Here is a 16,570-nt window from a genome sequence, read left to right as displayed (position 1 = left end):
TGTAGGGAAACACATTTATCCATGAGCTTACCTTAACTCTGGCTTCTTAACATAACTGCACTGCAACTACTATCCTTTCAAATCTCAATTTATTCAAGCCACAGGGCTGTCCTCACAACATCTGTACAATCTAACCAATGGCAACTACATACCTAATGACAGTAAATTTGATAAACTCTGCAGATTCCAAAATCCTCCTCATGGAGCTGATCTCCAGGTAACTGGGAGCTTTGAATGCCACGCCAGGAGGCATCCCATCCACCACCACACAGCCAGGGTTGATGGTGATTTTCCTGTATGGGACTTTCACAGGGAAATTCACACCAATGGCTTCACCTAAGGGAGAGAGGCCATGTTCATTTTTAAGTCTACATATTTATGATTACATTGAAAAAAAAAGTCTTAGGATGATTAAGAAACTAAATGAAAACCTAAGCTTTCTATCAGACCCCAAACTATGAAAATTCCCTTGACAATGAAATCATTACAGTGTTAGAAATAAATGTTTTGGTTTACTCTCATAAGCATCACTACAAGAGCATTAGTTACAACTCCAGCTCTGAGAGCTCTGCATATAAAGAATCCAGATTCTGTTTTGCTAAGGAAAGCCATAGAACAGTTACATGAAGGAAAGCAAAGCTTCCCCTGCAATGCCACAAAATGCAACCCAACACAGCCCTAGTGAAGGAAGTTCAGACAGAGAAACTCAGGTCCTTATGCTCTACAGTGCAAATACAAAGAAAAAAGGAAAACTATAGAGCAGAAAAAGGTTAAATAGCATTTTTGAAAATTACTTAGTAATTACTCTAGATTACGAAGCCCTAAGAAGAATCTGCCAACAAAAGAAGAGGAAGACAGGGGGGACACACCCCCCATAAAGAAATCCACAGGATTTTTTTGTTTAAAACACCAACCAACCTACATCACTTAGAAAAGATTCTTTTTCAAGTCAAAGCACAACATTCCTACACAATTCTCAAACTGGTTCATTGTAATGATTACATGTCTCACTCCATGTGATATTCAGTAACTTTAGTGTGAACATGAACTGCATTTCCACCTCTATAACAGCAGGGAGGAAGAAGCAATTACCAAATTTCCGGCTAAAAAGATCATTCACTTGCTCTCTCAGGTGTCTGGCCTTTTCTACTTTTGACAGTCGCTCACTTTCATCATCTGGAAGAAATTATGGGAAGAACATCAGAATTTTTTTTCCCCCTGAAGCTTGTTCATCACTGCAAGTTTCCCCCAAGCAGCTACACCTGAGTGCTTCACAACAGGCCCTGTCTTTGTTCCTAGTTTGAGCAGTAACACAGAACTGTACAAATACTCCAACCCAGATGGCTGCTAAGAGAAATCTGTGAAAAAACTCCAAGTATTTACATAACCAACATTAGATTTACTGTCTAGAGATGATTTTGTAAACATAATCTAAACCCACACATTATAATTTATATTCTTATAGTACATAGAATAGTGGGGAAAGGTAAAAGCAAAGTGATCAGTCAATATACAGCCACAGCATGTCATGTTAAGTCTCTGAAATACCCAACACATGCCTGAGGAGGTAATCAGGGTTCAGACAAAGCAGTCCAGGCTGCATGGTTATTTAATTCAGCCCAAGTACTGAACTCTTGAAGTTGCCAAGAAAATGACAAATCAATATTTAATTTACTGCATGAGGGGAAAAGGGAAAAATATAGATACTTCTTAACTAGGGCCTGGACCAAGAATATTCCAGAGATGCCACTGAACAGATATTCATGTGTGTTAGAAAACATTTAACATCCTGGCAAAACCAGAATGCTCAATTATGCTCTTTGTTGACTGCACTTGTATCTCAGTGAACCAGCCTGACTGTTGGAATAAACTGCAGCAGACTAAGCAAATGGAGTGAAGAATCTCAGCACAGGAAGCAGGATGGGAGCCCAGAAGGTGCAGTACACACACCAGGGATAGTGACTTGAATGATGTTCAGATCTTCAACACCAGCAGCCGTGCTCACCGCTGTGTTTGTTGTGGTGCTTGCTGTATTGGCTGTGTTAGATGAATTAATTTTCCCTAAAAGGAAAAGATTTCAATTAAAAAACATTCACAAAGAGCTCAAAATCTTCTGTGTCCTGTATAAAGAAAATATTGCAGAGTTTTTCAAAGCAGACCCAGTTCCACTTACAAAATGGGAGCAGCTTCCACTGAGACACTTATTGAAGGGAAACACTACTCTGTCTTCCTAACCCAGGAGCAGAAAGAACCAGATTAAAGATGTTAATCTTTACCTACTTCATTTTCTAAAAGGATTAATAAAATGAAGAGTATGTGGAGCATATATTTTGGTATTTTTATTAACAGCAAATGAATCCTAGCAGTTGCAGCTAATTCAGTAACACCCCCTGATCCATATGTTCACTGTCTGCATTCACAGAAGAAATCTGTTACAGGTCTACTTGTGGTAGATGACCTGTGTATTAAGGGCACACCATTTATCTCTAGACCTGAGTTACTTCTGGGACTCATACATTACTGATTACATTTGGATAAGAGATAGTCAAGAATGTATCAGAGGCATGATTATTGTGAAGAACTTACAAAATTTCATACTCCCTTGCTAAAACTGTATTTAAATGGTCACTGGTAAGTGCTTTTCCCACCTTAAAAACAAGCAAACCACCCACAATGCAAAATGATTCTTTCAGGAATTCATTAACACCATGCAGCTCTCCTGATTTGTATTAAATCCTTGAAAGAGACTTATCTGTAATGTTAAGCAGCTACAAAACTCACTTTGGGGACTTCTAGCAGAAATTTCCTTAACAGCTGCCTCCAGCATCTCAGGCCTGCAAAGAGATTGAAAGTTTCAAGTGCAACAATAAAATTACATTAATCAGCACTGAAGAAAATACAATTTTCTAATATTAGTTTATTAAAGACAGGAAGTAAGTGAGGCTCTCTCAGCCAGACAGCCAAGAATGCAACAGCTGAGAGGCTCCACAACTTCTCTTGGCACTGTTTCTAACCTGGCACATGGGTATCTAAACTATTCTAGACAAGAAAAATCAATTTACAACCCCCAGTACATGAATCTCTGCTTCTCAGCTCTTAGTACACTGCCAGCAAGTTTTATGAGTAACCCACAAGCACTTCATGCAGTAGGAACTATACCAGCAATGTTAGACTGAAATGGGCCAAGAAGTCTGGACTTGCTCTTTCTCTCAAAACAGGTTTTGGAGTCTCTTTCAGAAGAAAGAGATCACTGTGGATCTTGCTCCACCTCTATAAGGGCTTTCTGAGCATTTCCTCATTTACTAAAAATATTCCAGTGTGTACTTTGTAGAATAATTTAGCAACTTGTCACCACAATTTCAATTTTTGGTCTACATATCAATTCTCATAGAATAGATTATGAAACACATCTGAAAGTCTTACTTCTTAATAATGAATTTTATCTTGGATTTGTTTCTCAGGATCTTCTCTAGTCTTGGAATCCCAAAAGTGGAAGGTCGTCGGAATGGCACCCCCTCGGGTAGCCCTTCCACATAGAAAACCTCAGGGAAGGATTCAAAGAGTGCAAATGGTACCTTCACTGGTTCTGTCAGCCCCAGAGCTTCCCCTGAAAGGCAAGAGAGACAATAAGCTACCAGCTACATCCCTTTTGGGTAAATAAAAAGTATTTATATATATGTATATATATACTAGCTGGCACATACAGACTGGATTAGGTGGGACCAGGAGCCTTTGCCTTTTTTGGTGACAGCTATGAGTAGGCAGGAAGAAAATGAACAGCCTCAAACATAACCCATTCTGTTGCAGTAAATCTGATCACAATTTGCAGCTCAAAATTGATGAGTTGCAGCCAACTGATGCCCCTGGCTTGGTCTGCATACAAGACCACTCCACTTTGTTACAGGCAATGCACTCGGTCTCTGCTAGAGAACAGCACCAGGGGCAGGTGAGATTAGTGCTCTTGTTCCAAAAACCACACTCCAAAGAGTAATGAGAAGTCATAACTTCCAGAAGTCAACAGCTTCCAAACAGCCTGCACTAGAAGTGCTGGGATAGGATGGAGAACATCCCACCAGATACCAGCCATAACACATCAAGTCATGCAGAGGCTGAAGTCATACAAAGTCCCATTCATAAGCAGAGTCAAGAAAGCTTAAAAAGATGTGCCAGGATGTGGAGTCACTACGTCTCTGGGTCATGAAAGAAGTAGTAATCCAACCACAACTTCTCCATTTCCAAACCCAAATAAAATAACTAGTGGAAAAATGACACAGAATTGAAAGCAACCTACGCACGGATGAACTCAAAGGAGAAACTGCCTAGAGTACACAAGGACTGCAGGACCTATGGAATAAACATGTGAACGTATCTCTCCTGTGTCTAACTGCACGTTCCCAAGAAAGATATTTCAGTAAAAAAGAAAATCAACTCACCACATTTTTCATTAAACAGATTTTCGACTTTCTGCTTCAAGTCGGTGATTTTGGCGTTCCACGCCTCTGCCAGAAGGAAATCAGAAGAATTAAGTCAACACTCACACAGTGAATCAGGGCTTGATGAATATTTTAATAGCTGTTTAATAAATTATTATGCTTGATAACCAATTTACTGTGACAGCAAAATGCACAAACCAGCTTTCACTCTGCAAACAGCACCGACACATTCTGCTGCTCTCCAAACCCAGACCCACATGAGTTCTCCTTTTGCTAAAGCTTTAAAAGATACTGCTACTAGATAAAACAAGGATTAAAACTGAAATTAACCCAAGAGTGAGCCAAATTTACAGCATCAGGCAGCAGAAAATTTACTCATCTGACCCAGCACCTGAAATAGTGGCAGAAAGTTCCTGACAGGCTCAGTGACACAGCCCTGAAACACACACCTCTCTCTCAAGGACTACACACTAGCTTCAGCTTCAGGAAGGTTAAATGTCTACCTAGCTAGGCACTTTGCTTCTGACAGCCTTCAGCAGCAACTCCTAAACCATCCTACTTGTGGCTGTAAGACTTGATCCATAGCTTGTCTGTGAAACTGGAAATTCAGCTGAGAGTTTAAAAAAGTTGTAGACTTCTTTAAAAAAAAAGCAGCCTCAGTCTAACAGTTACAAGCAAGTCCAAGAAAACTGGACAGCATTCTGAACATGAATGTTGGCCATGCCATAAAGAGCAGTCATACCATGCCAGTATCTTATATTCCCTCTAAACTGGCCCAGTAGGAATAAAGAATTCCTTTATTTCATGTTTTATGACCATATGGAGAAAGCATGGGGGACAAATGCAATAAAGCAAATAACCAACTTCTATAGAAATATAAGCAAATAACTCAGAATGTAAATATGCTGGAAAAAAGGTATCATGAGACTTGGGAACTGCTCACAGTTACTCTAAATACAGTAATTTACTTTATTTGACTCTGAGGAATTTTATCAGGGGTGCAAATTGACCCTGATTTCAGTGTAAAGACCTCTAAGCTTCACTGCACAGACAGGGCTGGTCCTCCACAGGTAAAATGCTCTGGTCCAATGCTCACCAACACAACTACACAGCTTCCAGTCCTGCCTGGTTTTTCCTTTCCTGATTTTCCAGAACTGGAGAGATCTGTAACGGCAAATCTTGCAAAATCAGATCTGATAGAGAGATCATGGCTTACTAATGTTAGTTCAACTCCTACCAAGCTCTCGGGCATCTCTGCACAGTGCTCAGTATCTCACGTGTGTAGAGCACGTAAGGTTATGCACAGTATCAGATCTCAGCTGAGTTTATGCACTCTGTGGACCTGTGCACCTGGCAAGTCCTTCACAGGCCTGGGAAATAAAGCAGCAAAAGTCTAAAGGGACTGATTCTGAACCGAAATTAATAAGATTTAAAGGAACTCTGCTGCATTTGTACAACACTCTTCATATATCCTCCAGGATTTCTCCAGTGCAGATTATCCTACATGAAGAACTGAGTGTACATGAAAACAAGAACTTCAGTCGTGCATTAAATAAAATAAAACAAATTCAAAATATCTCTGATAAGTAATCACCAGGACTTTCAGTACCAACATGAACAGACAGCACGTGTGCCAGTTCCCACAACATTTACCAAAAGAAAACTCTCTTCCTCGTGGCTTGATGTTCACATTGGCCCCATTGGTTTGAGGATTAGTTCGAACATCTGCTGCTTGTGGTTTATTAGGACCTGTAAAACTGGTTACATATCTACATGCAGAAGCAGAAGCAAGCTGGATATTAAAATAAATAAACAATATGAAGATACATATGAATAAATAATAAGCAATATGAAAAGAACAAGACATCAAACGATTACTAGAGAAAACGTTAACTACTAAATCAAGAGTTGAATAAAAAAAGAACCCTTAAGAAGTTCTTCTAGAGCTGTATTTAAGCATTTGATACTACTGATCACATCTGTTACTCTTCTGCTCAGGACTCCATCAGTTCCCCCATCTCTGCTTGGAATAGGCCCAAACAAGCCAAATAAAAGGCTCAAGCAAGCTGTCAGACTCCATTATTTTACATAACCATCATCTGCACAGAATCCAGTATTATTCAGGAACAAAAATGAAAACTGTTTCTACATTAAAGTGTATCTGGAGCCCTGAAATGAACCCGAGTTTGCCACATAAGGTGCATGTGGTAGTTAATCACAGCCTAGGAAAACTGAGAAGAACAGAAAACTTGAGAAGAACAGAAGAACAACACGAGAAGATTTGATGAGATTTCTTCCATACCTTCTACAGTAACTCCAATCTCTGGGACCTCTGAATTGCCTGCAGGACTTTGTGACCTTTTTGAACTCTTTGGGCTCATTGCTGGAAGTCAATATAACACAAGGTGTAATGCACAGACCCTCTGCAACGTGTGTCCTGCACAGCTACTGACAGAGCAGCTGCATTTGGAAACTCCCAGCAGACTGAAGAATCCCTTGTGTCTGTACTAGGGAAAGTAAAATCTGAACTATACAGTGGCACAGCCTTAAAAATTAGGTATAGCACTCTTGAAAAAGGCAGGTATCACACCTAAAGTTTCTCTCTACTAATTCAGAACAGAAGATTTCATTGTTTCTAAGGGTGAGGGACAGCTCTGGTATTTATTATGTAAATAAAATTACTAACTTCTGAAAATTTTATATTTTTTTTTCTTTCTTTTTTATTCTTTTCTTACAAACCTTGATTTTATTTACTTCAGTTCACAGCTGTAACCTAAATGTGGTTTAGGCCATTAACAGCAAAATGAAAGTTGTTGAAATTGGGTAAATTCAATTTTTTACATTGGAATAAATTTTTTTAAAATGTAGATGAATTTATGTTTGGAGTAACTTTTTCTAATAACAGCAGATTCAGATGCTACTGTGCTAGAACACCTTAAATATGCCTTTTGTTTGCAAGACCCAAGTTTTTCAACCACAAAGATCTCAGTCTACTAGGGAAGCAGGAAGTATTTATGAATTAATGACAGCAAATAATACTGAATTGTTTACCTTCAGTGTTTATTTTACTAGCCAGTCCTGCAGGCAAATAGGAAGTTACAAGCTCAGGCCTACAAGTTGAACAGAACACAATCCAATCAATTACACAAGCAAGAAAAAAACAATACAGCAAAATGTTATCAATTTCCTGGAATTTAGCTGAGTTCAAATTTATATAAGATTAACTCTACAATAAAATTCTGCTGGAAGCATGGGTGACTCTCCATCTACTACAGCCACAAAAAGTTAGAAAATATAAAGCTACATTTTCTGCTTTGTAATTTTCTTCTGGGTTTATTTCAAGAAAAAAAAAATAGAGAAAATAAGGAAGAAAAAAAATAAAAGGAGGCAAAAAGTTTCCAGGTCCAAGGCCATTTTTTCACCTAGATCCTTGGTGCATGAAACATGCAATCCCTACATCTATATCAGTTTAATAAGGAAGGTATATCCTTTATGAGATAAAAGACACCTGCAAAGTTCTCTTTATGTTTCATGGACCCCATTCCATTAGCATTTAAAGCCTAAAGCTGCTGGGAAGAAAAGCAAGTCAGTTAAAAATCAGGCATTAAAGCAACGAATTCCAAACGTACTTTTTAACAACAAATCTGATTTTGCCACTGCCACGGACAATTCTTTCCAGGCGTGGGATTCCAAACCAGGTGGGGCTCCTGAAGGGGATTCCCTCTGGCAAGCCTTCGACGTACAGGTGCTCAGGGTTGGACTCAAACACAGGGTAAGGAACTTTCACTGCCTCTGAAAGCCCCAGAGCTTGGGCTGAAAATAAAGATGGAATCACAGTTTACACACTCGAATGGGTGGGGTTTTATCTCAAGTGATTTTAAGAAGCTCTCACTGAAATATTTAAATAGATTTTCTATTATTTTCTGTAGAAAATTGCAAACAGGGACTTGGGTCTGTCTTGTTACAGAAAACACCTAAGCCTGCAGTGCCTAATATTTTCTTTTTTTCATCTAAAAAATGATGCACAGCTTTTTGTGCACGTATCATCATTTCTTGTCACACAACTGGAAAAATTATGGCCTAGGATGTTGTTATAAAATCATTTCTCTCAGTTATATATATGGAAGAGGCTGTAAGAAGTAGGTAAGAGGAGTCAAGATTTCCATATCTGTCCTGGTACGTTTCTGATGTTCAAATAACTACAGTAAAGTAGAAAACTCTTTTCACAGCTGTGTTTTAAAATGCAGCAGCATTCTTAAACAATTCATTTAACAATTAACTCACCAAACTTTGTATTAAATATCTCTTCTACTTGCTTTCTTAGCTTTGTGATCCTGACATTCCAATCTTCTTTCCCTGGAAACCAGAAATGGTGTCATTTAAAGATAAACAGAACACATTTCTTTCAACACAATCACATCTGAGTGGACAAGGAGTAATGATTATTAATGGAACTTAAATGACACACTTAATTCCCTGTAAATAACAGAAAATCTGTTTGAATGTAGCTATGAATTTCAAGCATTGGTCCAAGTGGTGGAACTTGTTCTTCACAGCCTTTAGCTGCAGGAAGCAATTATTCTAGTGGCTCTTGCAAAGTTGGAATTAATTAATCATAGTGCATAAGAATAACACTCTTTAGAACAGCAGATGAGGATTTAAAGAGTGCTTTGCTAAACATTTTGCTTAAAAAAAAAAAAAATAAAATCTCTAGTCCTGTTCTGTATTGTAAATAAAAGGCAATTACAGGAGCTTTAGCCAGAGCAGACAATTTGTAGCTGAGGTAGAGAGGAAAGCACAGGACACTTGCAGCAGTAAAAAGAAATTCTTTTGGGACAAGCAGCACAATTAATTACTTTTCATCACAAGCCCCAAATAACAATTAACTGCTATTGAGCTAAAACCATTCAGAGTTGGGGAAACCATGCATGAAGAAAACTATACAGATTTTTTTTTTTTTGCTTCTGAATAATATTTTTGACTAATAAATTACCTGTCCTTGTTTATCTCTAGGTTTTACATTTTTCAAGGCAAGAGGCACTAATATTTTTTGCAGTCTGGCCTATTTATTTGGTAGATTTCACAAGTATTTTAACACAATTGCATGTGGTTTTATACTTATGCACATGCTGTAGTCTCACTGGCAAAGGAATTTGACTAAAAAATGTTGTTTCCAGACTATCTGTTGAGGGCACAGGATTACTACTCTGCAACAGAATTTGCTTTAACATAAAGTCTAATATTCTTTATTAACATAAAGTTTGCATCTGCAGTAAGATCATCCTTTGTCTGGGAAAATGGTTTTGTCTAAGAGGACATTTGGTGTGTTTGCCAGCCTGACATCCAGACCTGGACCCTGGTAAGATGGGTGGGCACTGGTAACACCAGACTCACCTGTGAGCTACTGAAAAATGACAGTACCTAGTACCAAAAAGAAATGTTATGCTGAGCATTCAAACTGTCTGAGTTTTAAGAATCCTGAGCACCACATGTCAGTTCTTCCAGAAGGTGCATTTTAGCAGTTGTTTTTTTACTGCTGTCCCTGGCACCTGCTGTTATTATTTCTTTGTCAACTTGTCAGTTATATTGTCAAATTTGATGACAGTTGGGGTTTTGGCAACAAAACAAATAAAATAAAATAATAATTTTAAAAAAATCAATGCTGCCTTTTCATTCTGCTCCACACTGAACAGTCTTTGTGACTGAGCTACCCTCTTGCTGAATATGAGTCTTCTCCTAAAATCCAAACAAAATCCACAACACAATGTGATGACAGAAGATCACTACTGAGTACACGATCACCAAACCATATTTTTTTGGTTTGTTTCTTTTTCCTGCAGCAAACTCTGTGTAATTATTTCCTAAAGCTGTGGTTTGTTTATCCAGTGAAATGTGTGGTGGGAAGAACCTAGGAAGCCCTGGATCTCAGTTTGTGTTACTTCTACAAGTAGGTTCATACTCCTAAAAAACCTAATGAGACCTGAATTGTATGCTTCTGTAGCAAGGAACTCCAATTCAGAGCATTCAGGAATAAAACCCAACCTAATTCTTCTCCTGTGTTAAAGGCACTTCATACTTCCATGAATTCATTTCAACTCCTTACCCAAAGAGGTCTGGACAACCCCACCACAGCCAGCTGTGAAATGCTAAGGGGCTGCAGGGCTTTGAGTCAGGCCAGGACTAGCTCCAGTTCTCCCAGGCTGGGAAGCTGAACTGCTGTAGTTCCTCAAAGTCAGCTGGGCTGCACCACAACCCAGAAGTCATCTGTGTTCATAATGATCAATTTATTCCTTGCAGACCTCATGAGGAGCACATCAGCACCCTCATCACTGAAGGATTACTTCTTGAAATATGTTGCATTGGTTCAAATGTGTTTCCCCACCACATCCTACCTGGAGACAGCACCTGTCTTACCTGGGGTGTTGGACTTGGGTTGAATAACTTCAGGTGCAGTGACAGTCAGCAGTTCTGGCCTGCAACCAGAGAACACATCATCTGCCCAGTCTTGACAGAAATCAAACACTACTACTTAGCATCACACAACTTTTAGCCTGGGGGGAAGGAGGCTCAGGGGAGACCTTCTCACCCTCAACAACTCCCTGACAGGAGCCTGGAGCCAGGTGGGGGTCAGGCTCTTCTCCAAAGGAACAAAGTGATAGAAAAGAGGAAATAGCCTCAAGTTGCCCCAGGGAAGGTTTATTAGGTCAGATATTAGGAAAAATGTCTTCCCCAAAATGGCTATCCAGGGCTGTGCCAGGCTGCCCAGGGCAGTGGTGGAGTCCTCACCCCTGGAGGGGTTTCCAAGCTGTGGAGATGTGGTGTGAGGGACACGGGGCAGTGGGGACCTGGCAGTGCTGGGGGAACAGTTGGACTTGATGACCTCAAAGGTCTCTTCCAACCAAAACAATTCTGTGATTCTATGAATTTAAAAGTCTGGATTTTTCTATTATGTATTTCACACTTTGTGAATAGGTACAAAGGTATTTTGGAAGACCTGTCTAGATTGCAAAACTTCACAAAGCAGAATATTTTATCTGTCTACTTTAACTTGATTTAATGAAACCAAGCGCTTGATTAAATAAAGCCTATTTATTTGGCCTCTTAAAATAAAACAAACACATTCAAGCATTATAACAAACTCTTACCTTTTGATCACAAATTTTATTCTGTTGCCTGCTTGAATTATTTTTTCCAGGCGAGGGATGCCATACCAGGAGGGGTTCCTAAAGGGGATGCTCTCTGGCAGCCCTTCAACACAGAGCTCAGTAGGATGGGCCTCAAATTTCGGGTATGGAACAGCTTTAGGCTCAGTGCTCCCCAGGGCCTCAGCTGTTAGAACAAAATAAATCCAGTAACTGGACAGTTTGGCCATCAATGTTCACAAAATACTAGCTAAGCTACCACTTCTTCAGGCTGTTGCAGTCCTGATTCAGCTGTTAGAACAAAATAAATCCAGTGACTGGACAGTTTGGCCATCAATGTTCATGAACTGCTAGCTAAGCTACCAGTTCTTCAGGCTGTTGCAGTCCTGACCTTGGAACCTGGGACAGTGTAGGATATCTAAACCCAGCAGAGTCCAAATCTCAGCACATCTAAACCTCATGCTGTACCATGCTGCTGTTGGGCAGTGACAAGGCTAGACTGAAGATGACTGGGTTCCTCACTGGGGCTTCTACCCCAAGTTTTTCATCTGTCACAGAGCATCACACAACATTTTATTCTGGTTCTTATGAAGCTGGCTACTTTTTTTCTGTGTTGGAGAGAAGAGAAAAATTCACCCAGGAATGTTCTAATATTAATTTTAATGATAAGGTAATGGATATAAATAAGTAAATTCTTCTTTTATTCACCATCAAAGAAAAAGCTCCTAAAAGGAAGGGATTGAGAGCAATTAGAAAAGCTGTACATAGAAGACTTATCATTTTAACTATACCTTGTTGAAGAAGCAGTAGATTAATAAATTCTTTCTCACTCAACTGCCAGAATTTTAAAAATTTGAAAAATCTGATCAAAGGTCTCATTCATGTAGACATTCAAAGGCAAGAATGAAAGCAACCTTCAGGAAATAAAAAGCCATAAACCAAACTCAAATAAAACAATACTATACTCACCAAACTTTTTACAGAAGAGTTGATCTACTGTCTTTCTCAGTTTGGTGATTCTGGCATACCACTCCTCTTTCACTGTATTTGAGAATTATACAGAGGAAAAAACAATATTTCCTAATTATTTTGGTTGTATTTTCAGTTGTTTGTTTTATAGCATGTAGAACCATCCTGCATTTTCAGGTAATCCAGAAAATACTACTTGGAAGAAGCATAGGTTCAACTTTGAACTAGGAAAATTTTAGACCCAGCACCCACCAGGTGTAAATTGTAAATTAGAATATCCTGGTCAATAAAATAGGATTAAAGACAGTTTTTCCATTATTCCATCCCTTGGACATCTTTGCTCATTGGCTGATATACACACAGATTTGGAGTTCAAGCCCCACCAGTGGCCAGGACACCTCCACCATCCTCTGCTTCATCTGAGGATCAAGTGACTAGTCTTCTTTTATATCATTTTTAGTCTGGATTATTATTATATTGATCCAGCAAGTCCTGTGTTAAGGTCTGACTCAACCTGCAGAGGCTCTGGGTGATCAGAAACCACAGGTTGAGTTGTATTATAAATTCTGTATCATGCTACTTATAAATTGTGCTACATTGATGCTGCCTATAGAAGTCCTGCCCCATACCAACCAGAAATTATATGCTATACTAATTATAATATCCTGTTAAAATATAAAGCTCTAATTGTAATGACAATTTAGGGCCACCATCACTCTGCCAGGGATCTCTAGAAGAACCTGTCTGTCCCTTAAGTGCTGGGTGACAGGGATCAAAGCATATGTCACATAAATCCCTTTTTCTTCTGAATAAGACTTTGTGACCAGCAAGTGGAGGCTCATCACTGGCTCATCACTCTTGAACAAGATACCAGACAGCTGCCAATGCTGGGGGTCTAGTCAGCATGCACCAGCAACAGCTTCTGCTCCATAACCATCTGCAGAGGAGATGGTGAGAAAGAAGGAATTCAAACAGGGAGAAAAAACTGAGGGAAAGGAGGCTCAGGCAGCTGCTGTCTTCTGAGCTGTGTTCCCTGAGATGTTACCAATAGCTTTCACACACGTCCTCTTCTCAGAAAGATAACACAGAGGTCTGGCATGAACATACCATCATCACGAGTCAGTGAAGACAAGAACATAGAGTGACTGTTCCTAACACTGCCAGAAAAATGGGTTACCACTGGTTTTCTCAGCTACAGGGGGTTTATGGGCTATGTAATGCACCTGCTTTGTCTTCATACTCAGCATACCCGTATTAAATACAACAAAAACAACAGAGAAAAGGACTAAAAAACCCACATAAGAGTGCAGTTAAGTTTAAGATTCAGTCATTAGCCTACCTAATATTTTTGTAGTCAAATTTGGTGCTCAAAGGAGCAGTAGATTATTAAGACTCAAGACAATAGTTCAACTTACAGTGAAAGAAAAGTTTCAACCCTACACACGCTACAGTGACATCCTTATGGCAATTTCTTTGCCTAATTTAGATCCTTAATGTTTAAGTACAGTCTTTGATACACTTTTTACAATGGAAGACTGTGAGTATATAACACAACACAGTGATGCTGCAGTAGTGCAGATGCTACTACTGACACTCTTGTGTCTGAATTAAGGATTTCTCTGGTATTCCTAAAAACTCACAGTTCAACCAGGCTGAGGTTGCCAGTTAGCACTGGAGGCTGAGAGCAATTTGTTAGCTACCATTGGCCCAGGCACACAAGCTTTCAACACTTGGCTTGATTGGACAATTACAAAAACCACCCTGAAGCCCAAGAGACAGTAGAATACAATGGAAGAGAAAAAACAAGTCCAGGAAAATAATTTACCAACTAGTGCCCATGCAAAGACAATTCTTTCAAAACCTGTTTTTTTTTTTTCCCAATCCTAAACCTTCTTCTTCCAGCTTGAGAGGAAATGAGTTCAAGGGCACAGTTTTAATAAAAATCTACTTTGTAGCCTTGTTTCAGTTAACCTAATTTTGGGAGATACCATATATTACTCCATGACACGGACAGTTCCCTACCCAGTGAACTCTACCAGCTATGGGCACTACTGCCTTTTGTCTGTATCTCAGCAGTCTAACACTTAAATCCTTGATTTTCCTTCTGGGCAACTGAATCAAATCAGCTGATAGACTGTTAGCCACACTGCCCTGGATAGCCAGTGGGAAAACTGCTGTCACTTTGTAGCTGAAGACAATCCAAACCAATGTGCAGTGTGTTATGAGTCAAAGCAAAGTGTGGCCACTGGCAAACAGGGAAGCAGGCTGCACTTGCCCAGCTCACACACTGAAGACCTACCTCCTGCACCTGGTTTATCCAGTGGAACATCTTCTCGTGTGGAATTCAAAAGTTCATGCCTAAAAGATTTAAGATATGTGCTTCAGCCAGTGACAGACACTCTGATAAACCAGCAGTTACAGCCTCAAGTTACCACTGAAGAATCAGAAAAAAAAATAATCAAAAAAACAGCACAATCCTCAACATTAAATTCCAATTAACACCAAAGTATTATAAGAGCTGGCTGGGACCCTGCTGGCAAAACCAGTTTTCATGCCCAATACCCATATCCTGAGCTCTAGCATTTAATGGTGGCATCCAGATTACATGAAAATTATCTCTGAGACACACTTCATCAGGAACAGATCCAAATCAAAAAATTAACCTTTAAAAATGAACATCTCAAAACAGACATTTCTGATTCCCAAATACATCTATTTATATTAGAAGTATATATTAGATCAACAGAATTTAAAATTTTGATACTTCTCACAGAGCTCCATTTTGAGCTGCCCTGGTTACCACACATTGCAAAAGTGATTAACAGCATCAATTAATTACTGTTAATAACCAAGACAAATTTGACAAGAGGAGGTGCTAGAACTGCATGAAGATTAAAATCTATGCATAGTGTCTGATTTTAAGAGAGACAAAAGGTAGATCTACACTTCTCTCTCTCTTCTGGTTGCCTGCAAGCATTAGGATGACAGAAACTGAACGTAGACCTCTCAAATTTGGGAAACCAGCAGCCATGCTGAAGGCAGCATGGGCTGTCACCACCACCAGTTCTGAGCTCGACCATGGCCATCAGCAGATTCCTACCCACAAGAACTCTTGGCTTAAATCCTACACCACTGAACAACAGTAAAACACCAGCTGTTATTCAGAAGCTTCATTTAGGATGTAAATGCCCATCTGTGGTTGGAAACATCACATCTGACTGAAGTGAAGCACCAAAAAACACGGTGCTTTACAGAAAGTAAATATTTGAAGACCCACTAGCAGCTCTGAGATCCAGCACTTGGCATCCATAGATCCTGACCTACCTCCACACACACCAAAGACAGGCATCCAACTAAATCACAGGAACCAGTAGCTATTTTGGCCTCAGACAGCATAAAATATCCCCAAGTCAGTGGCTTTCAACTTGTACGACAGCCACAGAGAATAAAACAGCACAAAGAGGTCTGCCCAGGACAAGGAGCCCACACTACTGAAGAGATCTGTGCAGATCTGAGCCACCACTGTGGCGCCCTGATAAGCTCAACTTATCAGAGCCAACGCCAGCTAAAAATTACTCATCAGTACTGCAGAATACGTCGGGAGAAATCAGTGTGGAGGTTCATGAAGATGAAGCAGCAGAGGAGCAGGAGCAGAGGGCCAAAGGCCAGGGGGAGTCCTTACTTTTTAATGACGAAGCGGATGCGCTCCTTGGCCAGCAGGATCCGCTCCAGGCGGGGGATGCCGTAGGTGGACGGCCGCCTGAAGGGGATCCCTTCTGGCAGCCCCTCCACGTACAAGTCATCCACGTGGGACTGGAAGAGTGGGTATGGGATAGACACTGGACCTTTGGCTTTTATAGCTTGAGCTTGAAGGGAAAAGAGAAGAAATCCATGAGAGTGGCTGTGGCTTGGCTCAGATGACCTGTTTGGTGTCACTCTGGAAAGCAGACAGATTAGCAGGCGTGCAGTCACCCCCTCAGCACAGTTACACATGCAAGCATTCACATTTGGGGGGTTTAGTTTTTT

The 16,570-nt window shown here is 39.9% G+C and overlaps 1 protein-coding gene across 1 annotated transcript in view; it reads right to left on the bottom strand.

Annotated features, from left to right (window-relative positions):
- The window catches only part of LOC103782578 (general transcription factor II-I-like), a gene marked incomplete at its 5' end in the record, with an annotated part of 22,415 nt that extends 6,005 nt beyond the window's left edge, over positions 1-16,410 (bottom strand). Inside the window, 16 exons of the mRNA XM_008950348.1 lie at positions 153-336; positions 1,093-1,176; positions 1,951-2,061; positions 2,782-2,834; positions 3,424-3,607; positions 4,434-4,499; positions 6,087-6,182; positions 6,736-6,816; positions 7,485-7,543; positions 8,063-8,246; positions 8,718-8,789; positions 10,848-10,906; positions 11,579-11,762; positions 12,545-12,616; positions 14,844-14,902; positions 16,227-16,410. Coding sequence (XP_008948596.1) covers positions 153-336; positions 1,093-1,176; positions 1,951-2,061; positions 2,782-2,834; positions 3,424-3,607; positions 4,434-4,499; positions 6,087-6,182; positions 6,736-6,816; positions 7,485-7,543; positions 8,063-8,246; positions 8,718-8,789; positions 10,848-10,906; positions 11,579-11,762; positions 12,545-12,616; positions 14,844-14,902; positions 16,227-16,410 — 1,732 coding nt within the window. The remainder of the gene's footprint in view (positions 1-152; positions 337-1,092; positions 1,177-1,950; positions 2,062-2,781; positions 2,835-3,423; positions 3,608-4,433; positions 4,500-6,086; positions 6,183-6,735; positions 6,817-7,484; positions 7,544-8,062; positions 8,247-8,717; positions 8,790-10,847; positions 10,907-11,578; positions 11,763-12,544; positions 12,617-14,843; positions 14,903-16,226) is intronic.
- Positions 16,411-16,570: the final 160 nt, after the last annotated feature.

This window comes from Merops nubicus, unplaced genomic scaffold (assembly GCF_000691845.1).
Source record: "Merops nubicus isolate BGI_N331 unplaced genomic scaffold, ASM69184v1 scaffold13812, whole genome shotgun sequence".
Lineage (NCBI taxonomy): Eukaryota > Metazoa > Chordata > Aves > Coraciiformes > Meropidae > Merops > Merops nubicus.
Note: the sequence above shows the minus strand (reverse complement) of the source record. Positions and strands in the feature narration are given on the sequence as shown.